Source organism: Lonchura striata, chromosome 12 (genome assembly GCF_050655825.1).
Source record: "Lonchura striata isolate lonStrDom1 chromosome 12, ASM5065582v1, whole genome shotgun sequence".
NCBI classification, from domain to species: domain Eukaryota; kingdom Metazoa; phylum Chordata; class Aves; order Passeriformes; family Estrildidae; genus Lonchura; species Lonchura striata.
Window position 1 is genome coordinate 1,648,111 of NC_140714.1, and position 23,934 is coordinate 1,672,044.

General features: G+C 45.8%; 1 protein-coding gene across 1 annotated transcript; it reads right to left on the reverse strand.

The window, feature by feature from the left end:
- Window positions 1-5,359: 5,359 nt before the first annotated feature.
- LRRN1 (leucine rich repeat neuronal 1) lies at window positions 5,360-23,934 on the reverse strand. The gene is made up of 2 exons (XM_021529006.4): window positions 23,724-23,934; window positions 5,360-9,199 (listed from the first exon to the last, which is right to left on the reverse strand). The coding sequence occupies exon 2, from the start codon at window positions 8,964-8,966 to the stop codon at window positions 6,816-6,818; it is 2,151 nt and encodes a 716-aa protein (XP_021384681.3). The 5' UTR covers window positions 8,967-9,199; window positions 23,724-23,934; the 3' UTR covers window positions 5,360-6,815.

Here is a 23,934-nt window from a genome sequence, read left to right on the forward strand (position 1 = left end):
CATATGATTTGAATTATTAAATGACTTTTAAATTATTTGCTGCAGGCAAAATAGTCGAAGTATCTATTTTATCTTTTATCTGTGCTGATGGCTTGAGCTCGTGCTATTAGACTCGTGTTTGCTGACTGGATAGATGTGAGGGGAGGATCCAGTGAGATTGTGAAGCTGCTCTGTTTTCAGTGTGTCAGGGGGACAGAAAGGCTCCTTGCCTGTAGTGACCCAGGTCCTGTTCTTTATGCTGGGGTAGCTGGAGTGTTTGTGCTGCTGTGGATCTTTAACAGAAACAGGTGCCCCCCTTCTTACCTCAGCAGAGGGAGGAAGGGCAGAGCTGTGTGCAGAACCTGGCTCAGAGAATGAATTTTTATATTAAATACATCTAAAAAGTGTGCTATAGGCATGGATGGGTTATACATGATGTCTGGATTTTGTTTTTACTTGGTAGCTTTTTGTTTCTACTTGGTAGCCAAAGGTCAGCAGAGATTTTGACAGATCAAAAATTTGGCATGGGTTCATCTCAGGAAAAGTAAAGTAAATACAGTTTGGTTAAAAATGTGAAAATGGGAGAAATAAACAGGAAAGGCCTAGAAAGAAAGAACGTGACCTTGAACGTGGTTTGTGACATCTCTTTTTGTCTATTTTTTCTATTCTTTTCCTTCCTTTTTCCTGATCTCTGTCTCTCAAGGCAGTCTCCTAAATAAACTCGGAGGCAGTTCAGGAAGGCTGTGGAAATGAGCTGGTACCTATAGCAGGAGTGCAGTTCTTATTGACTTTGGGAAGATAAGGATCAGGGCCCCTGAGTAAGTTCAATTCATACAATTACATGGAGGAGAATGAATTGCTGGGGAAAGCAAACTAACTGAGAACTCTTTCAAGATGGGATTTTCAAATTGGGCCAAAAGGAAATTAGGTGCCCAGATTCCATTAAAATAGAACTGAAGCTGGAGCATAACTCTCCCAGTCCCTTGTGATAAACAGCTCAGAAAAAGTTCGTTGTGGTTGATAACCTTGAAGGTTTGTAGCTCCACTATCAGCATCAGCCTGACATGAAGGAAGGTGGAAGCCACAGAATCCACTTCTCTGACATTAGTCCCCAGGGATGTGTGGCAGCCAAACTTCCCACTGGGGGAGGATAGGGAACAGTTCAATAACTGCTAATGGCATCGTTTCCCACAAAACCTGTTTTAAGCTGCCGTTTAGGGACTTGCAAACGGCCTTAAATAGCTCCTGCCATTGCAGGATCTCCTTGGGAGTGCTCTTCAGTGGAGCACTTAAACATCTGCACCTTCCTTTCATCGTTCTCCAAGCCAGGCTCAGGCCAATCTGATGTTTGTGTTTCTCCTCGGCAGAGGAGGAGTAGGGGCAGGAACAGCCAGGGCTCTCTGGGCTGTGCTCTCAGACTAAACCTGAACGTGAGGCTCTGCAGATGCTCCTGCTGTCATCGCCCTCCTCCTCTGTGTGCTTTGGTCAGCAGAATATTGGGCTCTGCTTTGGTCTGCAGTTTGTGTAGATCGTGATGCCGGAGCTCACCCTGGGTCAGGGGCTCCGTGTGGTGGAAAAGTCTCTCCTCCAACCTGAGCTTCCAATTACCTATATTAAATGGTGCTTTTCTATCTTTTATATGGTACATTACATGTTACATGGTTACAGTTTCCCCCAATGTCTATTACCTATATTAAATGGTGCTTTTCTATCTTTTATATGGTACATTACATGTTACATGTTTACAGTTTTTCCCCAATGCCTATTACCTATATTAAATGGTGCCTTTCTACTCTAAACCAATCTGGGAGTGCCAACATCACCAAAAACATGGAAGTAAGGAAGGAGAAAGAGGGAGGACAGGGCAGGCCCAAATCCCAAATCCATCTTCAAACCTCTGACCCCCATGTACAAAACCAAAACCCCCCTGTACAGCACTCAGAAATTCTTCCCTCTTCTTTATAACTACTTCTACTCTAATATCTAAACTTTTGTGACCTCTTGTTCTCCCTGCAAGGTTGGTAAATCATTCCATGGTTCAAACCCAAAATCACAGCTGTTTGCAGCTGCCTGCCAGGGTCTCAAATGCTTCTGACCTGGGCCTGGAACATCCAAAAATGTCTGAGGGACATTTTGAGTTCTGACATTGTGGCATGTGGAATGTAGCACTGGGGTTCAAATCTGCTTCCTCTGAAAACTGGCAGGAAATTGTTGGTTTTGCCAACAGCCACTCCTGGTGCGTGGGGGCTGTGAGGTGGCTCATTCCCTGCTCCAGTGCCACATCCCTGGGTGCTTTTCCCGTTGGCACAGGCACCATGATGCTCTGCAGGATGGTGACATGGACACGGGTGCCCGAGGACTCGTTCTGTTCCTGCAGGGCTCAGCTGTGGCAGGGTCTGGCCACAATAGCCCTCACTTGTTTATGCCATTCATTTCAGGGATTCCATTGCAGTGGTTTGTCCCCAGCCTTGTTTTCAAGGTTGCCAGCACAAAGGAAAAGGAGTTGCCTGCTTTGAACTAAAATTCTCCGTTATCTGATGTCACAGATTGTCAGGAGCAATGGGGCAAGTTTATACCCTTCTCTCTGGATCCCAGATTCCCTGACCCAATTCCAGTTTCACCCCTTTATGGAGCCAGCGGCTCCAAACTGCTGCTCTTTTCATGGCCACCTTTTCGTGACTCTGGGCAGGGCTGGAGTTTGTGTGAAAGAATTGGTGAGTTTGTGCTCTTCATTCCAAGACCATGTTCTGGGTCAGTCTTGGGTTGTGGGTGAAAATTCCCTCTCAATCCAATGAAACATAATTTAGGTGAGGAGATAAAAAGTATTTAGCTAAAATACTGCATCCCACACTTGAGTAGGTTATTTACTCTTCAGGGGACTGAAATATTTTACTGTTGGGCAACCAAGGAGAAGTAAGAGTGCAGAAGTTTAGTTGGGTATGAAATATCTGCTCTTACACAGCCTCTCTGAACCAAAAGCCAAATGAAAGCTAGCAGTGGTCTTCCCCTCCTATTTTCCAAGTGGCCAGTCTCAATCCCTGATTCTGAGCAAACTGGGGTGGTTTTTGTCTTCAGTGAAGAGTAATGCAAATACATTTTGAAGGCAATTAGAGTACTTTTATTTTTGCTCACAATAAAGTGCAAGCACAATGAAATAGCTAGCACAAGGTTGAGGGTTATTTACTATGATTATATGCCACATGTGATTAATCTCTTTCCCCACTTTTTCTACTTTTATTAGCGAGGTTTTAAATATCATGGGGATCTCTACAGAATTCTGCAGGGTCAGATTAAAAGGCTGAAAATACTTAGCACAGGTGGCTGTGTGTGCAGAATGCACTGCCTTAACAAGGTGCTTTTTGCTGCTCTCTGGTGACCTGCAGCTCCCTCCAGGACTCAGCAGCAGCAGCAGCTTCCCTGCAATCCTGCAGATCAGCACTTCCCAACAAATGTGTGCCTGTTATCGAGCCGTTTCCCCCTGCAGTCCTCAACAGCACTGCTCTAAAAAGATGAAAAATGACAGAAAAGAGAGGAACGCAGGGCCTGCTATTCCCCACTGGAAATGAACGTGTTAAACATTGCTTTTTGGAGGTCGCTGAGCTCGCTGGGGAGTGTGGCTCTGTCCTCCATGGCCATGTGTCCCTGTCACCTTCGTTTTCACCAGTGACTGCTTCTGCAGCTGCCCAGGTTTGCCAGCTCAGCCAGGTGAAAGCAGACCAGGCCACACACACAGAGCAGCTGGTGAGGTCTGTGTCCACCAGCACAGAGTGGTCAACACCAGCTCGCTCAGAAGCAAACAGAGCCCCAGATTGTTTGGAGTCAAGGATGGGAGGTGGGAACCCAGGGGGGAAGAGCAGGATGGCTGTTTTGGAGGGCAGCCCCATGCACAGGTTAACTTATTGAACTGGGGAGGATTTATTCGCCCTTTCATTCCTTGACAGCTTTGCTTTCACTCATGGCAGAGGTTAGAACAATCACACAGACTATTGGAAAAGTATTAAGATTAATGATTTTGTGTGTAAGCTGTTTCTCCCCACTCAGAATGCTGAGGGATAAGGAAGTGGAGAAGCTCCTGACTTTGAGATGAGATCTCAAGGTGCTGTCTCCTCAGAGGATGAGTGGAGGTGGTTTCCAAGGACTGAAAGAGGGGCTGGAGCAGCTGGTGCTGGGAGATCCAGGATCCATTAATCCCTTGGAAATGGCTGGGCTTTAGGAGCTGCACCAGGACAAGGCCCCTGGGGTCATGGCAAGGAACATGTAGCAGAAGGAATCTTTGGCTTAAAAGAATATTTGGGCTCTTTAGATGAAAAGACCTGACATTTTATTAACCCTCTAATTCAATTTATTCAGTTGCTTTTGCCACCCAGCACTGGTGGTTTCTATGCTGACTTCCCTATAGAGATAAGAAAACTTGGGGGGAGGTCCAGGTAGAGCTGTGTGATCCTGGGAAGATGCTGCAGGAAGCTGAGGGGGTGATGGAAAAGGGGTCTTGCTTTGCCACTTCTGACACCTGCTCCATTAATTATTTACCAAAGACACTTTTATGATGCCATGCAAGCTGGAAGCCAACATTCCGTGGCCAACCTTGTCCTCTGGCAAAAGTAGAGTGAATCTTTGCTGCAGAAGAGATCTTGGTTTAATTCATTGTGCCTGCAGCTTTAAGGTTAGAACAGAATATAGACCAGATGATAATTATTCCTCTTCAGCTTTTCTGGGGAAGGCAGCATAGTGGAATGTTCAATTTACATTAAAAACAAATCCAGGAGAAGGTGATAAAGAAATGCTTTCACCATGTTTCTTCTCCATGATCAAAAGACACTTGAATAACCCCAACATCTAATTGTCACATGATTAAAAATGTATGAGATCTCCTGAATATAGAAAGGATTGTGTGTAGCAGCACAAATGCTTGATTGTAATGCATAATTAATACCTTCACTCAGCCTCATGTGGAAACACAAGACCAACGGGGCAGGTTGTCCAAGGGATGGATGGATAAGTCTGTGTACCAAGGCAGTTGATTAGTGAAACAATGCTGGTAACTTTTCACTTTTAAACAAGGAAAAAGAACTTTCAGGCTAATCTGAAAATTTTAAGGGGTCTTAGGGATATTTGAGAAACCAATGAGTTAAAAAACCTCACACAGCCCCCATGCACATCTCTTATTTGAACAATTAACTTTTACTTACCAAGGACTTTTTTGTTGAGCAAAAATATGTAAAAATTCCACACTGGAAGTGGTGATAAAGTGTAGAAAACACTGTGCTTGCTGCTGAGGGGTGTAGTGTGATGTGCCCATGTGTTCCCTGGAGCCCACCCTGCTCTTGGCTCTCCTGCAGAACTTCCAGGGATTCAGAAAAGACAACGCACGACGCTTCCGTGGGTTCAACTGTAAATGATGCCTTTATATTGTACCCAGTGCACACAGAACACTGCTGCTCTCTTTTACCACAGTCATTCAGGAAAATACTCAGAATATGAATTAATTTTAAGCCTGTAAAAAATACAGTTCAGTATTGGACCAAACTTGGTAGTTTTAATCTTAATTTCTGCTTTTGGAGGAACATTAATCCAAATAAGTTTCTTTTCAAGTATATTCCAAGAATCAACTGGTTTATTTCAGTTTAGTAGCACTGAGGTTTTCTTTGTCCTAACTGATGGTAATGACAGCTAAATGTCAGCTTCATTTCTATCTTAGCTCAATATATAAACAGAAAAGTATACAAAAAGGAAAATGTCCTGTTACACACTCTGTGAGTTCTTCTTGCTGTGTACCCTATGCCAAACAGTTTTGATTCTGCATGTGACTCTCAGTCCAAAAGCCATGCTGAGACATTTTTCTCAATAAATTATTTTCCATATTTTGCCTCTAGTGCAGAGAAAACACTGCTATTAACATAAATGCATAAAAAACCTGAACCTGGAACTTCATTTCATCAAGAAAAAAAACCCCATGATATTTTTATATAACATTTTGGATATATTTTATGTCAAAACATGATCACCAGTCAAACTAGTGACATCTAAACCCAATACATTATTGTGACTTCTAAATTAAAAACATCAGAACAAAACTAAATTTATTATAGCTCTGCCTTCATTAAACACCGTGTGTTGGTGATTTAAACACAACAAAACTCTAGTAATTCTTCAAAAGTGTCTACTAAATAGAATAAAAAGAATAAGAACAATTAACATTTAGTCTGTTACATTAAAAAATTGTTTGTACTTATTCCTATTGCCTGTTAGCTTTACCTAAGCCTTCAACTACTACAAAAATAACAATAAAAAAGAAAACTCATCGCTGAAAGTCAAAAACATTCAAATCAGTTGATACAACATTACAGTACAGTCAACTAACATCATTCAGGGTCTCCTTTTCTCAGGGTAGAGTCCTCAGACCAGGGTCACAAACCTAGTTCACTGCAGGTCCAAAACTGAGGGTTGGCTCGGTGCCATCCTGCCCCGCGATGGCTTCGGGACAACGGCGCCAGCAGCGTCAGAACCACGGGCTCACCCAGCCTCTCCTTCTTTTTATTCAGCACTGGAGTTAGGACAGTGTTAATTTAGCACAATAACTAAAAAAAAAACCAAAACCCCAAAAAGGAAAAAAAATAATAAAATAAACAGAGAAGTGGAAGCTAGGTGAAGCTGCCATTTGTGTCAACCCATTGCGATACGCTATACTAAAAAATCCTGAAATATCCACCTGTCCTCGCCGCTCTGCCACGGGCTAGCAAAGTCAAAAATACAAAAGTCTTCAACTCGTCGTTTTTGCAGAATAAAGCAAAAAAGTCTTTGTGCTCCTTACTACCAGAAGCAAAATATCCTCTGAGTTACCACATGTAATAGCTTCTGGATGTGTCGACTTGGGTCGGCTTGGTCTCTGCAGAGCCATCCTTGTCTTTTTCACTGTCACCTTCCCAGAGATTAATAAGTGGAGGGTAGAGCTCGTTCAGGGGGATGGAAGAGGTCTTTTGCATATATTTTTTCAGTGAGTGGTGGTAGTTTTTTCTCTTAAACCTTTTTGCGATATAAACAGAGACGGAGGCGAGGCTGATGACAGCAAACATGGATCCCATCACCGCTGCCAGGGCCGTGCTGGTCTCCTGGTCGGAAATATCCAGCGCAAAAGCCGCGTTTTTGGTTGTGACGTTGACACAGGATCTCTGCGTTTGCTGATGGATGTTGGACACTGTCAGACACACTTCGTAATCTGTAGAGGGCTGTAAATGTGTGAGGTTGTACTCGTGGACATCCACCGGGACCCTGGCGGTGTAGGTGATGTGAGGGTTGTCAATCTTCATGGTGGCCGATGACCATTTTAAGTTGGATGTCATGACGTTGGAGTTGACTTTCCAAGAAACCAGGATGGAGTGGGACTCGGCTTGTTTAACGTAGATCTTCAGCACCTGGGTGCCATCCAGGAGCGTCCCGTTCACCCGGATGGTGGCGACCCTCGTGTCAGCCCCTTCTATGTTCTGAGCGACGCAGGTGTATCTCCCGGAGTCCTCAACCTGGATGTTGGAGATTTCCAAGGTGCCCTCACTGCTCAGCCTGTATTTGTCAGAGAGGCTTTCCACGGTGACTTTATTGCCCAGAGGGGTGACCCAGTAGATTTCTGGCTCGGGTTCCGCCATGGCCCGGCAATCTAAAAACACTGTCATGCCAATGTCCAGGTTTAAGTGATTGGGAAAGGTCTCGTGAGAGATCATTGGAAGACATTGCTCGTTTGAATCCTGTATCAGCACTTCCTTCACCTGCTGCCCCCGGTACTCTGGAGGCATAGCACAGAACATGGAGAGAGGCTCCATGAAGCGGATGTTGGTTTTGTTGGAGTTGATCCAGTGGATGACGCAGTCGCACCTGAGCGGGTTGCTGTGGATGCTGATCTCACGCAGGTTTGGGAGGGATTCCACTGTCTTTTGGTAGACTGCATTCAAGGCATTGTTGTTGAGCATCAGGCTCTCCAGGGCAGGGACGTTGCGGAACGCCAGGCGATGGATGTAAGACAGCTTTGGGTTGTTGGTGGCTTCCAGCTTTGTGAGCTCAGGCAGGTTGTCCAGCGCGTACCTATCGACAGACACGAGTTCTCCCATGTTGTTGATGCCAAGCTCTTTCAATCTGAGCATGTTTTTAAAATCCCCTTCTTGAATTTTATGAATTGGGTTTTTGTTGAGATCCAGGAATTTTAAATTGGGAACTTTCTCAAGTGCAAGCTGAGGAACTTTTACCAACTTGTTGTCATAAAAAGAAAGGCTTTCAAGACTATCCAAGCCTACCAACGCATTGCCAGGAATGTCTGTGAGGTACATACCTGCCAAAACAAGACTCCTTAAATTGGAGAGTGGTTTGAAATTCATATCAAGTATTCCAATCACTGGGTTTTCTCCAATCATGAGAATTTCTAAGTTGGGAGTAGAATCAAACCAACGGCTGTCAATAACCTTTAATTTGTTGGAGTTGAGGTGTAATCTCAGAAGATTTTTCAGGCCAGAGAATGCGTTTGCAGAAATGCTGCTGATCTGGTTGTGATTTATGTAGAGCTCCTGCAGATTGCAGAGGTCTTGCAGGCAGTAGTCAGTCATCTCTGTGATCTGGTTCTCCTCCAGGTGCAAAGTCGTAAGCTGAGTGAGGTTGGAGAGCCCCACATCTCTGATACTTGTGAAGTTATTTTGTGAAAAATCCAATTCTGTTAAATTAAAGAGCTGTTGGAGTTCGTCTGTGGTCTTTGCAATGTTGTTGCTTTGCAACAGAAGGACTTGGGTGTCACTGGAGAGGTTGCTGGGGATTTTTGTTAACCGGAGGTCGTTGCAGTCAACTGTGGTGGCTTCCCTGTAGGTTGACTGTGGTGTAAACCAGGGCCTGATTTCACAGACACAAAGCTGTGGGCATTCACTGCTCTGTATGGAAGACTCAGTTAGTGAATTCATTAACAATTCTAGCACCAACTGGCACACAGTTAAAACAACTCTAACCTTTGCCATGCTGGCCAGCGAGGGCGTTCAGCTCCCCAGCCCCCTAAAATCCCCACGGAGGAAGAGGGAGATCCCCTGTCGGGCAGAAAACGTAAAGCTTGACGTTTGAGGTGAAAGGCTTGGACATCCAGAAAGGTGAAAGATGATTTTCTGAGTTTAGTGAAGTTAAGAAATTCTCTGAAGACTCTCAGCTGCTCCTCAATGTTTTAGAATCTTCTGTAAATCAGTGCCTGAAGATGGTCCTGAAAGCAGATTAGGGTATATGTTATGCTCAGCTCATATATAGTTCATCTATTATTTAGTTTCTGCAACCTTCGAAAGAAAATATCTGAAAACAATCATTATTTCAACAGTAATCTCTTACAAAATCCCAATCTGGTGTAGCTAAATTAGGTAGGGTTTGGAGCTCTCTCCTTGGGGTTACCATGAGAAATCTCTCTGAGTGAATTATTTAAAAATGAAACTTTGGGATGGATACCTTTCAGATTTACCCTGCAGGGATAGTTTGGATGGCCTGGGAATGCTGAGGTGGAGGATGTGCTGGTGAGCACGGCGGGGTCTCAGACGAGTCAATGCCCAATCCCTGTCCCCAAGGCTTGGATTTCAGGCATGTGGAATTAAGGCTCAGGAAGCTGCTGGTTTAGAAGTTTGAAGCTAAATGCTTATGAACTTTGCCAAAATTTATCCGAGCTAATCGAATCAGTTCCAGATAACAGCTTAGATTTAATCCAGCTCAGCACCAAACAATAACAGTAAATTTGATTAAATGAATGTACTGCCCTTATTTCAGCTGTTTGTACTGCATTGTGATCGTATGAGCTGTTCACCACAATTCCAAATTGCTGTGTAAGCCCCTCATTTGTATCTGCTCTGCCTGAAGTTGTTCATGCAAGACTGCATTTAAATTAACCCAGCTGTGTCCAGGCACCTCAGAACATCTGGTGTATTGTGAGGCTTTGAACACATATTCCAGGAAAATCTCCTAGTAAAATATTTCTCCTCCTCCCCTCATTGGAAAATCGCTCTGGTGAGTGCAGTTGAGACTTCTCAAATAAAATTTTGGGTTTTTATGTAACTAAAATAATCAGGTTGTGCTGTGTGGACTCCCCATCCCTGGAAGTGTCCAAGACAGGGTCGGATGGGGCTTGGAGCAGCCTGGGATAGTGGAAGGTGGCAGGGGTGGAACTGGATGGACTTCAAGGTCCCTCTCAACCCAAATCACTCTGTGACTCTGTGATATCTGAGAGAATTCAGTGATGAATTCACATCTTTTTCAATTAGAACGTAGCAAAGCTTCAGCCAAGTCACAGCCCACAAAAGATGGTTCTATATAAAATAATAAAACTAAATACAGCTTCTGAAATAGGTTTAAAATACTCCTCTGGATGGTGGTGACAGGAATTGCATTCGTACAACCCTTACTTCTAAATCTGATCATATTAAATAATTACCATGTTTTATTTCAGATTACAATGTAGTGCTGTACCCAACAGCAATTTTATTATTTATTTTTATATTGTTATTCTGTGGTTGTGCTTTGGAGGAAGGGGAAGAGGAATGGGACCCAGAATACATTTGACTCTGCTGAGTCAGATTTTCTCTCTGGTAGCTGAGCAGACTCTGCTGGAGGGGGGAAAACCAACTGTAGGACCAAGATTCCTTCCCAAATAACTTCCAACTGATGGAAGAATTGACTAAGAACGTATTAAAAATAAATCCTGACGGCACTGTGATGGTAGGGGATGTGTTAGCGTGGAGTGATGAGGAGGCTGGTGTAGCTGACTCTGATGGATGCTTCCCTCCACAGCAACACATTTGTAGCTGACCCAAGCCAGCCAATTCTAGGAAAATTGATGGCATCTGAAGTTTAATTGATTTAATTGCAGATTTTCAAATGGCAGCATTTTGCAGTGAATAATGCAGGCGGTCACAATCCCAGGCAGGTACAGGAGGTGCCCTCACACAGGAACGTGTCCCTGCTCCTGCCCTGCACCTGGCCCAGGTATCCCCACCAAAGAGGGAGCATTGCTCCCAAAATTCCTGCCTCTGGAATTTCTCCTGCAGCTTCTCAGTGGATGAAGAGAAGGGAGTTGGTGCCTTACAAAGCTGAGGGCCCTAATGATGTTTTACTACTGCTTTAGCCCTGATGTAGCTGTATGAATCATGTAAAGCTTTAGAAACCAAACTGCCTGAAAAACACTTCAAAGGTTCTCTTAAAATGTGTAGGAGCATGTCTAGATGTTGCAAAAAAAAAAAAAATAATCAAATTCTATCTTTCTTTGTTGAATATTTATATCCTCTTACTTGCACGTTACAGTTATTGTTCATCCTTGCTAAGAAGGCATTTGTGGGTTTATTGACCAGAGTTCTGGGTTTATGATCACTGTAAATATATTATTTTACAAGTTCCTAGTGGCTTGTTCTCTTCTGTAGCTATTTTCTACTGCAAATGGATTTAATTTTATTTAACTTCAAATTTAGAAACAACCCACAACATTGCTCTCCTCAGTCTCTCCCAGCCCAGGGTGGCTTGGATGAAGCTGGAAACGAAATTCCAGGGTAATAAAAGAGTGAATTCTGAGCAGCCCTGTGTGCCCCAGGAGGGCAGGGAGGGACAACCCAAGTCATGGGCTTTGGTTTTAGCTACCTGTGGTGTGTAAAACCCCATCCACAGCCCTGACCAAGGGTACAGAGGCAGCAGAGCAGCCACCAAAAACCATCCCTTTGCCCAGGATTCTCACTTTCCAGTCTGTGCAGCACTGGCAGGACTGATCCCAGACACCTCTGCAATGTTTGGTGTCGCAGATCCTGAGGGTGTGAAGGAAAGCTTTTAGCATTCCCTGCCTTCTCTCTCATTTGTTAGATTCATATTTTCTGCTGTTCCAACCCACAACAGCAGTTGTAACAGCTGGTAACTTGATATCAGCAGAAATAATGGCTAATTTTATGTGAGAGATATGGAGGGAATTATTTTACTCTGAGCTAATTAAATGCATTTTCCATGGCACTGCTTAGTACCCGGTGCAGAAAAAAAAAAAGCCACATTTCTGTCACCAGAAAACCACAGCAGATGCCCGGGGTGTTGGTTTATTCCTGTTCCCTGAGGGCAGGAACAGAAGCATCATTCCTGTCTCCCATCCTGGAACTGCCACGGGGAGGTCTAACTCTTCCCTTTCCACCTAAGTTCTGAAGAATGGCAAATACTGAGAATTTGTCTGGCCTAAGAAATCACGAGGGTGGCTGTTTGGTTATGGAGTAGAAGATCCTTCATTTCAGTTTTCCTTGGAAAGAGGATGGGTGATGGGTGGGAAGAGGTGTGCCCTGGCAGCCACAGCCTGCTTGGTGGCTCCTAAAGAGTGAGGGTGGGTGGGTGATTGGAAGAAAAAGTACATTTAAACCTCCAGTGCAGGAAGAGGAAAATATGAAGGGACAAGCATGAAAGAAACTATTCATTAAAAGTGTTCACAGTTAACCTGCCAACTAAAAAGAACAGATATTAAACATTTTTGCTTGGTAATAGGAAAACAAAGCGTTGTCATTTCCCTGACAACTGTATTAATGGTCACTATTAAAATTCGCTGAAAAGTGCAACAATCTTGTTTGCACATGGATATCTGGGAGCATTTTGAAACCGTGGTGCTGCCACAGCAAATCCTCCCTCCCCGCGGTTACGTTGCTCATCCTTGCAGAATTTCTTTTATATTGCAGTAGCATCAGCCCAGATTTTGGTCAGCAGCCACCTGCACTGAGTGTGCCCAGGTAGAAGTTGGAGGGATCAGATACACAAAGAAATTACCTCGGGCTAAGACAAGCAATTTATTCTGCAGTTGCTGAGAGCCAGGAGCACACGCTGATCCCCCGTTCCTCCCCTCTTTCCCAGGCTGAGCCTCAGTACCTGAGCTGTGTGCTGGAAAATTGTCTGTTCTGCTAACGACTCGTGCAGCTCCTGCATTCCATCAGCGCCAGGAAAACCTGTCCTGGCTGCTGCAGCCTGGGCTGGGTGGGACAGCAGGGGAATGCAGGAGGGACAGCTCTGCCCAGGCACCTGGAGCAGGGCTGGTGCCAGCTGGGAGAACTTTAGGTCTCAGGGTCTGGGTGTTGGGATGACCCCAGGAGTGCAAAATCCTCCTTCTCCCAGCCCTGCAGCCAGAGGAGCAGTCTGAGTGTGCAGGATCAGCTTCTCAAGCTGTTCATTTTCCCTTCTCCAGAACATTCTCTCTCTGCCCTGCTGAGCTCTGGCCAGCAGCTCGGCCATGGCATTCTGTCTGCCCTCAGGGGTGTTTGCATTTTATACCAAAAACTGCCTGTGCCATGTTTGCAATAACGTGCCAATATCTGTCATTTCTGTTGGGCAGTGTGTCTGTGCCTTAAACCAACAGAAAAGTGTCACCAGCACAGCAAGGCATGGAGGGCAAGGAGAAGGAGAAGGTCAGGACATGCCCAAATCCATCTTGGCCCCTTGAACCCCATTCTAAAACCCCCCAAAATTCTACTTTTTCACCCTGTGTTAACTCAACTACCACACTGCTCAAACCCTTGTGGTTTGTAATTCCTCACAAAGAGTTGGCAGCTTTTTCCACAGGCTAAAATGGAAGCCACAGGTGTTTGTGACTTTGTGCCACGGTTTGGAGCAAGCCAGGGCAGGCACAGGGATGTACTGGGTTGTGACATCCTGGAACTGGGAGATGGAATTCAGACTGGGAGCAGCACAGATCCAGGCCCTGCTGTGTCCCTGAGGAACAGGACAAGAGGAACGGGCAGGAACTGATGCCCAGAAGTTCCAGCTGAGCATGAGGCAGAACTTCCCTGTGCAGTGACCACTCACTGAACACCCTGCCCAGAGAGGGGCTGGAGTCTCCTCCCTGGGGACATTCCAGACCCCTCTGGACACAATCCAGTGCTCTGGGCTGATGGCACCAGATGTCCCTTCCAGCCTGACCCATTCTGTGACTCTGTGAAGAGCCCCTTGGGAGTGGGAACCTCCAGCTGGAGGTGGGGATGGCAAAGGAGCTCCGTGGATGCTGGGAGCACCACTGGAACCCAGGCTGGGATCCCTGCAGGCAGCTGGGCGAGTTTAAGGAAAGGGTTTTGTGCGTGTTGGAGGTAAAACCTGCCCTGCCCTGCCCCTCAGCAGGGCTCCTGCAGCTCTGCATCCCCATTTTCCTGGATAAAACAGGGATTGGTGCCCTGCTCAGCTGAGCCAGCGCCTCAGGCCAGGCTTTAGGAGGGAGAGGCACTGAAATAGGAGCAGCCTCTAAATCCCAGCAGTAAGCTCGACACTAAACCCAGTCTAAAAGCAGGTTGCTAAAGTCAGGCTTGCTCCAGTCAAGAGCATCAGTGACCTTGCACACCCTAGGGAAAGAGAACTTGGGAGTTTAATAACCAGGACATTTCCAGCCAACCCACAGAATGGGCTCCTTTCCCAGGAATTAAATCTACAAGGGCAATCCTGTGTATTTAGGAAAAATATTGAGGAATAATGCTTGATAATAAGCCTTTTATAGTGTGGTTTTTAAAGTCTCCAGTGCCACCAGGAAATAAGCTATTTACAGGTCTGAATTGTGAAAAATACAGAAAAATCAAGCTGAAAATGATGACAGTTGAAGGAGCTTGAAAAAAATCTGAACGTGGGAGCTGGGTATTAAAAGGAAATACAGAAACAAGGGCCCGTAGGACATGTAATAATGGTATAAAGCCTCAAAACACATCTTCAGGGATTTATAATATTAAAGTTTTGAGGGTTCTTTTCCTTGCAAATAATGCCTACTTTTTCTTCTCATCTGTGCACACATTCCATCAAAATAAGGTCTGTGTTTTATTTTGGGGAAAGCTCTGGTGAGAAGGCGATTTGCTGTATCTTGAGACAACCTTAGCATGCTTTATCTGTGTTCTTTTGAAAAATACTACTCTTATCTCCACCAAAGAACTGCGAAGAGCATCCTATTCATAACGGCTGTGCTGCAGAAACAGCATATTACAGCTTGGAAATTTGTAATTTATTGGAGCTTATTCTTAAGGCTCGCATCTGATACAGTATTTTTCATTAAAATATGGAAGTAAATTTGCAGGAGAGGGAAAAATGGTTTTCATTCACAGACTGCTCTGGAGTGCAAGGGGCTGGATCCCCTGCAGGGAGCAGCCACTTGGTATTGATGGCCCATCAAATCCACCACAGAATTGCAACCCAGCTTCTGGCAACTGATGGAAAATCTCTTGCAGGTTACCATTAACCAGTCACATTACAAACATCAGGAATAACAGGGCTTGCCAATCAGTGGGCTGTCAGATGATAGAGGGTATTTGCTTTAGGAAAGAAAAACCTCATAAAGCACTTCATGGCCTTGGCACCTGAAAGGTGAGATGTGTTTGTGCAGCAGGAATATTCTTATGCTCAGAACACAAATTATTATCAGCTTTCTACTACGTTTCTCTTCATGAATGAGTTTGGGACAATATAGGCTGTTCTGTCTTGTCTTCATGTCCTGCTGAAAGGCTTCAATGTGAAGGCAAAGCTTTGATTCCATTTGGTGCAGAAGAATCCCATCTGTCACCATTGTTTTGGTTCTACATCGTCACCAGAGGAAGTTGCTGGATTAAATCAGCATTTCTGAGAGCCAACCCATTGCACTGCCAGGTTAAGATCCAGGTCCCTGAGCCCTTCCTTGCAGCCCTTCCCTTCTCCCTGCCCTGCAGGTGGAGGGCAAACCCCTGGCTGTGCTTTCCTTTCCCTCTCACACACCCTAACCCATCCCCAGCCCTCTCTCCATTTTAATGCAAGGGAGAATTGAAACCTAATTGGTTTTAGTACAGGATCCAGAATTTCCAGAGCACAACTAATTTGGGAAGGTCTTTTCCAGCTACTTTTTGCATGTTGTGTATCTGCTGGCTGATGGATGAAAGAGGACCAAAGGCAGAGAAATTCTGCTTTGGCTTCTTACCATATTTAAAGAGTAGAAATGGATTGAGTCATGGCATGTTTGGGATCTCAGAACCACGTGGAAGGAGCTGAGCATCTTTGTAACCCACAGGGGCACCTCCCTCCCTAGCATTTCATACAGAACAGCTCAGAAAATCTCTGCTTCTTACCATCCTTACCATCTATCAATATCAGCACAATTCAAACAAAAACCTAAAAAAAAAAAAAAAAAAAAAAGTGGACAAAGGGCTTGAAGAGATTGGGTTGGATTTTGGAGTAGAATTCCTTTTTGTATTTTGACCACTCTGAGAGCTAAGGAGCTTGGCCAGTGGAAGCAAAGTGTTAATAATAACAAAAGAAGGAGCACACAAGGAGTACTTTTAGCCAGGAGAAACAGGGATGCCAGAACTCCAAAGGATTTTCCTGAAGCAACAGAAAACCCTTTTCCTCCCTTTTTGCTGACTGGCTTCTGGCAGTGTGATTATTTTGCTTCCTACACAGTTCTAGATCAAACTCCAGTTTTGTGAGTCACTCAGGATCCCCCACAGTTGGGAAAGACCCCGGCGTGTACGTGGTTGTTACTACCACAGAGGATGCCAAAAAACCCTGTGCTGCCAACGGTGCCTGATAAATCCCAACCAGAATGAGTCAGGAGCTCTGGAGGTATTTATAAATCAACACAATGGTGCTGGCTGTAGGGAATGCACAAGGCTTGTTATTAAAAATTATATGTGCATGGAGCTTCAATTGCTTATCTTCAATTCTTCAATCAAGGAAAAAAGTTCTTTTTCTGGTCCTTGTTACACTCTGTTTTGATAATTCTGTTTCCTGTGGCTGTAATATGTGTTAGCATTTCAATTATTAGTGATTAAGTATTAAACTGTATTTTACTATTAGCCTAGATCTATATCTACACAGTTTGTACATGTAGTGTGCTGACACAGACTTCAGCCCTGAGAATAAAACAGACTTTTATTGATTTTTTTCCCCCTGAGTTTTATGCTTACAAAATCCAATTCTCTGTTTCTGAGCTATATATATTTAAATGTTAATAGCCCCATATATCGAGCTGGCTGATATGGGAAGATCTGATAGGAAAGATTGTGAGCATACCACTAACAAAATAAATGGATTTAGCACGGGAGGTGCTGAGATGTAATAGAAAGGCTGTTAGCACCAAGACAAAGATCTGGAACTCAACCAAGCTGGGAAGGGACAGAACTAATTCCATTAAGTGGCCACAGATCTGGGTTTGGAACTGCTCTGGACCAAGGCTTTACTGTGACCTGAGAAAAAGGCTCTTTTCTCTCTCCAGTTCCACTGCTGTATCCCATAACCTTCCCCCTTTCCACGAGTCTTTCTGCACTTCTGCTACATGAGATACCTGTTCCCCACCACTGTTTCATTCCAAAGTCTCTCAGGGATCAGGGCAGGAAAGCTCAGCTGAGAGTGTGAAACCCCCATAGCCTGGGTTTAACCATTTCTCTCAATCTCAAGTATAACCTGAATTTTGCTGCTTTGCTCCGTGCAGAAAACAGTTTTGCTTTGAGAACGTTCACAAGGTTAAGAAAGAGAGAAAATACATCTCATGTAATGGGTGGTGTGTTTCAGAACAGGCTATAAACTGTCCCTTGAGCTTCAGTCCTCAGGCTGGTCAGGGCCACATCCCAGGTTTTCCATGGATTGTTTCTTTCATCATTCTGCTTGCAAAACACGGAGGTACTAAAATTTCCACCTGTTGCAGAAAGGAGACTTTTTCTTCTCAAAATTTTAAGTTATTGGTGCTTTATAGATAAAATCTTTACCTAATTACAGTGATTAATTTGGGCATGATAATGTTTCATTTGTATTAACCAGATTTGTTGCACTTAAAGGGGGCAGAAAGAGAAAGGAAAAGAGATTTGTCAATGAACTTAGAAAAAAACACTGACCTGGTTTTACTTGGTGCCTTTTACTACAATGAACCCATTTTAAAGACCCATTTTCAAGCAGCAATTTAAAAACTTCATTTTTGCAACTGCTTGTTCGCCTATGGCTAAGATAAGTTATGTTTCAATGCATTTAAAAGTCACTGGTGGCTCTCTGGAAATATCAATATTTACTCTATTTCTGTTAGAATGATGGATCATTTGTAATTTAAAAATTTAACAAGGCCAATCAGCAGCTCATCTGCATCCCAGTAATTGTACGCAGCACATTAGCAAGGTATGAATTTATTAGATAGTTTTGGACTTGCTTAATCATATAAATGATACGATGCATGAAATAACAGAAAAGTAAGGATTCATTATATAAATGATAAGCATTTTCAAGTTACAAAAAGACAATCCAAGATTTGATTGATATTTTGTTAAAACAAGGTAAAATGTTATTCTGCCAAACTTTGGACAAGCTCAGGGATTCTCTCTGAGTGACCAAACTTTGGACAAGCTGACAGATGCCCAAATGGCTGGAATCACCAGAGTTAGTTCAATTAAATACCTGGAAATGAGATGCTGACTGACAACCTCTGAAATTTCTAACTCAAATGCCCAAGTAAGGTTTGCCTCCGTGTTCAGCTGCTTCAGCTTGGGAATTGTTCAGGGAAAATACTGCCCTGTGTGACCACTGAGGGCTGAAGGGCAGCACCTCAGGAGAGAAAATTATGTAGTAAGGCTGCTGTAGCCAATAAAATAAGGGAAAGAGCTGCTTCTCCTGGCACTTTTATAACTTCAGTGCATTCTCACTACAGCACCCTGTTCAATATTTCAGGCCTGTTATTTAAACTTGCTTTGCCTTGTTGTTCTGTTAGTTAAAAAGGCAAGAAAAAAGGCAATACTCCACTGTAAATACTCGATCTTTAGAAACTGTGCTCCAGGTAAAAACCAGGTCCTGTTCTTTTAATAATTCAGCCAGATGGAATGTCATGGAAACACTGCCTTGTAACAACAAATTAAGGTCTTACGACATAGAAGGCGAAGGTATAAAAATATTTTACAGGAGAAGTTAAGAGCAGAGGCTAATTCTTGTCTCACTGATGCCACAGACTTGTCCTGCCTTCACCAGGGGGAGAATTAGGCCAATCCAAAATAGGCCAATCCAGTATTTTTCTTCAGTGCCATACACAGAAAAAGGAAAGACGACATCTAAAGAGCAAAACAAAATTTGAATAAAGTTGCAGGGTTTGAAGCAGCAAAGAATAAGAGAGTGGGGTTCAGAAGAACTTTCAGCTGGGGAGCTCTCAGCTCTGACCTTACAGAGCCCATTTAGTGAAAAACTTAATTACTCAGCTGCAGGAAAAGAATGAGACTGGTGAAATCTTTGAGTAACTCAGGCACATCTGCAGTGACTGTTTCTTATCAAAGTGGTCCTGTGAGTCCCCTGCCCAGAACTTAGGCCCTTCAAATCTTAGAGAAACACCATTATTTGATAATTAATGACAAACTAACAAAACCAATTCCTAAGCCAGCTCTTTGATTTTCTCTGCTCTTGCCCATATTTCCCCCCACATGTTAATTGCAGAAACAAAACGGAGTATGGGAATATTTGTGGTGGGTTTCCTTGGATTTCTGTTCTGGCATGGGGCTCTGGCTGCTTCCCACCTCTCCCCTCTCCCAGGAGCCCCCCAGGCACTGCCAACCCTCCCAACAGAGTCAGCAAAAAACCATCCCAGCTCCAAAATCCCTTCTGTGAAGAACTCACAAAGGATTTTTGGGAAAGATGTGTTTAATGCCTGACTCTGTTAATGACTTAACTGCTCTGGAGCACAACCTGGAATTCTCCTGGGAACAACGAGGGTCTCCAGGCTGTAAGTTCCAGCTGGGAGGGGCTGCAGGAATCAGCTGTGCTGGGGCTGTGCTGGAGCTCAGCCTGGGTCAGGGGTGGCTCCATGTGCTGGAAAAGTCTCTCCTCCAGCCCGAGCTTCCACAGAAAGGCTCAGCAGTCTCTGTTGTTGGTCTCAAGGCAGTTTATTGCAAGTTATCTCAAAGATTTTCTTCTGGGGCTGCTGTGGTTTGCTCAGAGCTCAGGCAGAGGCACACACACACCCTGACATCCTCTCTGACCCCGACTGCTTCTTCTCTCCCACCCAGGGCTGCTGCTGTCTTTTATATGGTACATTACGTGTTGCATGTTTGCAGTTTTACCCAATGCCTATTACCTATATTAAATGGTGATTTTCTATCTTTTATATGGGACATTATGTGTTACATGGTTACAGTTTTTCCCCAATGCCTATTACCTATATTAAATGGTGATTTTCTATCTTTTATATGGTACATTATGTGTTACATGTTTACAGTTTTTCCCAATGCCTATTACCTATATTAAATGGTGATTTTCTACTCTAAACCAATCTGTGAGTGCCAACATCACCAAGAACATGGAGGTGAGGAAGGAGAAAGAGGGAGGACAGGGCAGGCCCAAATCCCAAATCCATCTTAAAACCTCTGACCCCCATGTACAAAACCAAAACCCCCTGTACAGCACTCAGAAATTCTTCCCTTTACTTTGTGACTACTTCTACTCTAATATCTAAACTTTTGTGACTTCTTCTTCTCCCTGCAAGGTTGGTAAATCATTCCATGTTCAAACCCAAAATCACAGCTGTTTCCAGCTGTGCCAGGGTCTCAAATGCTTCTGACCTGGGCCCGGAACATCCAAAAATGTCTGAGGGACATTTTGAGTTCCGACAGGGCTGAAACCAGGCTCGGTGTGTCCATGAGCCTTACACAAACATAGAGAAGGAGGAGGGCTGCATTTATGTGCTTCCAGAAACTTTACATAGATTTTCTTCAGTTCTGTGTCTACAAAATGTCTGCCAGGAAAAAATCTGGAGCTTGGCAGGATGAAGCCTCACACGTGTATTGTTCGTGTAACTATGGTAACCTACAAATGCCACCAGTGTTTCCATTTCATACACAAATGAGGGGACAGCTGTGGGGACCACATGTCTGCCAATGGAATAATATATGTGAACTAGGATGCCTTGGTCAGAAAATTACAACTCATCTATATTAATCAGGGCTTCAAAGAACAGGCACCTCCGTGGTGACAAAGTGCACAGGAAGACAGAGGGATTTTTATTTTGGAAAATTTTGGCTCCTCTGTAAATATTTGTAGCATCTTGCTACTTTGCTGGTTGAAAAATAAACTAAAATAAATACAGTTCAACCAGAGCTGTTTTATAAACATCACTTAACTCTTCTCCTTGGGTTTTGTTTGTTTGGGGTTTTTTTCCTGATGCCTGATCCTGGTCTGAGCCTGACACAGAGGCAGACCTGGGACCAGGCAAGTCACTCACCTGGGGGAGGAGCAGCTCCAAAGGAGACAGAAATAATGTGGCTCAGAGCTTTGTGAACAAAGTCCCCATTTTTACTCATTGATACCATTAACAGAAACAAGAGCTTCAAAAGATTAATGAAATAAACTAAAAAAACAATATATTTTAAAAATACTGTTGGAATGTGGCTGAGTCTTTATCACCCCTAACAACAACAAAATGAAATCTGCAGACCCAGTAACGCAAATAAATCCCCTTTCCAGTGAATATGAAGCTATGCAGGCTGCAGTGGCAGCAATACCTGACCGCTGCTATGATTCATCCAAGGTGTTTTCAGTGTCCCTAGGAAAACAGCCGCGGAGCGGGGATGTGCCGCCCTCCTCGGCAGCGGCAGCCAGGCAGCAGCCGGCTGCAGCAGGAATCCAGCACGCCGGTTAGGAAAAGTTTTCCCTGCCTTCTGCAGTGCCACGCTACTGAATCGGTGCGAAACAAAGGCTGCAGCATCCCCTCCTCCGCCCGCGGCACCGGGCTGGGCTCCGGGCAGCCGGCACCTGCGGGATTTAGGGATGAGGGATGCTGATGGTGAGGAGAGCTGGGTGAAATGATCCCATTCGCTCCACGAGCCGCAAGCAAATACACAGGGAGAATCGTGGAATCACAGACTGGTTTCGTGGAATCAGACACTGGTTTGGGTTGGGAGGGACCTTTAAGTTCATCCAGTGCCACCCCCTGCCATGGCAGGGACACCTCCCGCTGTCCCAGGTGTTCCAAGCCCTGGCCTTGGGCACTGCCAGGGATGGGGCAGCGAGAGCTTCTCTGAGCACCCTGTGCCAGGGCTGTTCCCTGTGAGGTCAGACTGAACAGAAGTTTCTTTTTTCAGCCTGAATTTGTATGGGCTCAGCATTATTTATGGCAGTAAAAAAAGGTCCTTTACAGTTCATGTGAAAAGTTGTTATCCTTCTATAGTTGTCTGACTTAATGCAAAATCCTATTTCCTTCAATGATCAGTAGTGTTATCGTGTCTGTTCTAAATGGAACAGACTTTACTGTTGTCACAGTAACTGGTCTAAGAAAGTCCAAAATGCCTGCTGGGAGAGATAATTTTATATGGGCTACATAAAATGTTGTGCAGATAACTTTTAAGTGCCAAGGTAAAAGTTAAACTGGAGCTCTTGTCCCGGAGCAGTGGCACAAGAGAGGCTGCAGAGCAGGGGGATAGGGACCCCAGGGGCTGAGAGCAGAACCAGCCTGGCTCTCCTCTCTGCTCCCATCTGGGAACCTTCGTGTGCTGCTTTGTCCCTCTCAGTGTCCAGCGTTAATTTAAATTCCAACTTGCAAGACTTTGGGACTCAGTTTGGTGGGATCCTTTGGACAACAGCGTGACTGATGCACCCTCGGTCATTCAAAGCTCTGTGGTCTCCCTGTGGGTATATCTGAGCTATTGGCCAGAAAAGGTTTAGGATCTTCAGGAATACTGGGTTCATTTTCTAGGGACCCTTTAAGTCCATAAGGAAAAGAATTAAAGGTTCCCAAACTAGTTTTTATTACTTGGGAGCTATTGGGCAGCTCCAGGATAAGCACAGAAGCACCCTGCGTGTGATCTCTCACCTTTGGACAACATTATTGCCTACTCCGAGTTTAATTCTGCTGCTTTCCCTGAAATGATGGGAGATGCGCCCCGAGCCAGCACTGGGGGAGAGAATAACTTGGGGGAGAGGGAAAATCGCAGGCGAACATCTGTTGTGCGGCCCCGGCAGGGCTGAGCCGCCGGCACAATGCGCCTCGCTCCTGAGCCTCCTCCGGAGGGAACGGGGACCGGCCCCGCGCTCCGAGGGGCGACAAAGGGGCCGGTCCCTTTGTCCGCCCGCGGCCAGGGACCGCCGGTCCCGGCGTCGAGAGCTGCCCCGAGCTTCTCCCCGCACCTTTCGGGCAGCACAGTTCCGCAAGAGCCGTCTCGGAGGGCAGGTGCGCTGCAGAGGGACCCGGCGGAGCATCCCTGGGCCGCCCAGCGCTCTGCCGCGGCCGGTCCCGCAGCGCCCCGCGCACAAAGCCGCGGCCGCGGGAGGAGGGCGGCCCCGCTCACACTGCGCCTTTATGCCGCTCTCTGAAGGGCCATTGTCGCACTGAAGGCTCCTTGTCTCCTCGCATTCCTCCGGGTGAATGGATGAGGCAGGACATCTGCCGGGATCCGCTCCCATTCGCATGCAAATGGGGGACGCGGGCAGCGCTGCCGCACCGCCGGCCCCGCGCCCACCGCCGGCACCGGCGATCCCCCCGCAAGAATCCCCCATTTACCGCACACCGGCCCGGGCAGCAGCGGGGCCGGGAGAGAGGAGGAGGAGGAGGAGGAGGAGGAGGAGGAGGAGAGCGATGCTGCAGCCCAAACCCCGCAGCCCCGGGGCGGTCCCGGCGCGGTGCGGAGCCACCGAACCCCCGCAGCCCGCGGGGACTCCCCCGGGGGGCACCGGGGGCGCGCCCGCCACCGCAAACTTTGCTCTGTCCGCGGGCCGCACCGCACACCATCACCGCATCGCAGCGCGCATCCCCGCAGCCTCCGCTCCCTCCCCCGAGCCCCGGCGGACGCACTCACCGCCGGCCGGGCGCTGCCGCGCTTGTCCCCCGGGGCTGCACATCCGCTGCTGCCGCGCGGTCCCAGCGCGCCGGGATGCGGGGAGCGGTGGGTGGATGGGAGGATGGATGGATGGATGGGCGGGAGGATGGCGGAGCGGTCCCCCCGTGCCGCTGCCCGCCCCAGCGCGGCGGAGCGGCGCTGCCGGTGCCGCTGCCGCTGCCGGTGCCGC

Excerpts from the sequence above, each read along its gene's own strand:
- LRRN1 (XM_021529006.4), bottom strand. The coding sequence starts at position 8,966 with ATGGCAAAGGTTAGAGTTGTTTTAACTGTGTGCCAGTTGGTGCTAGAA.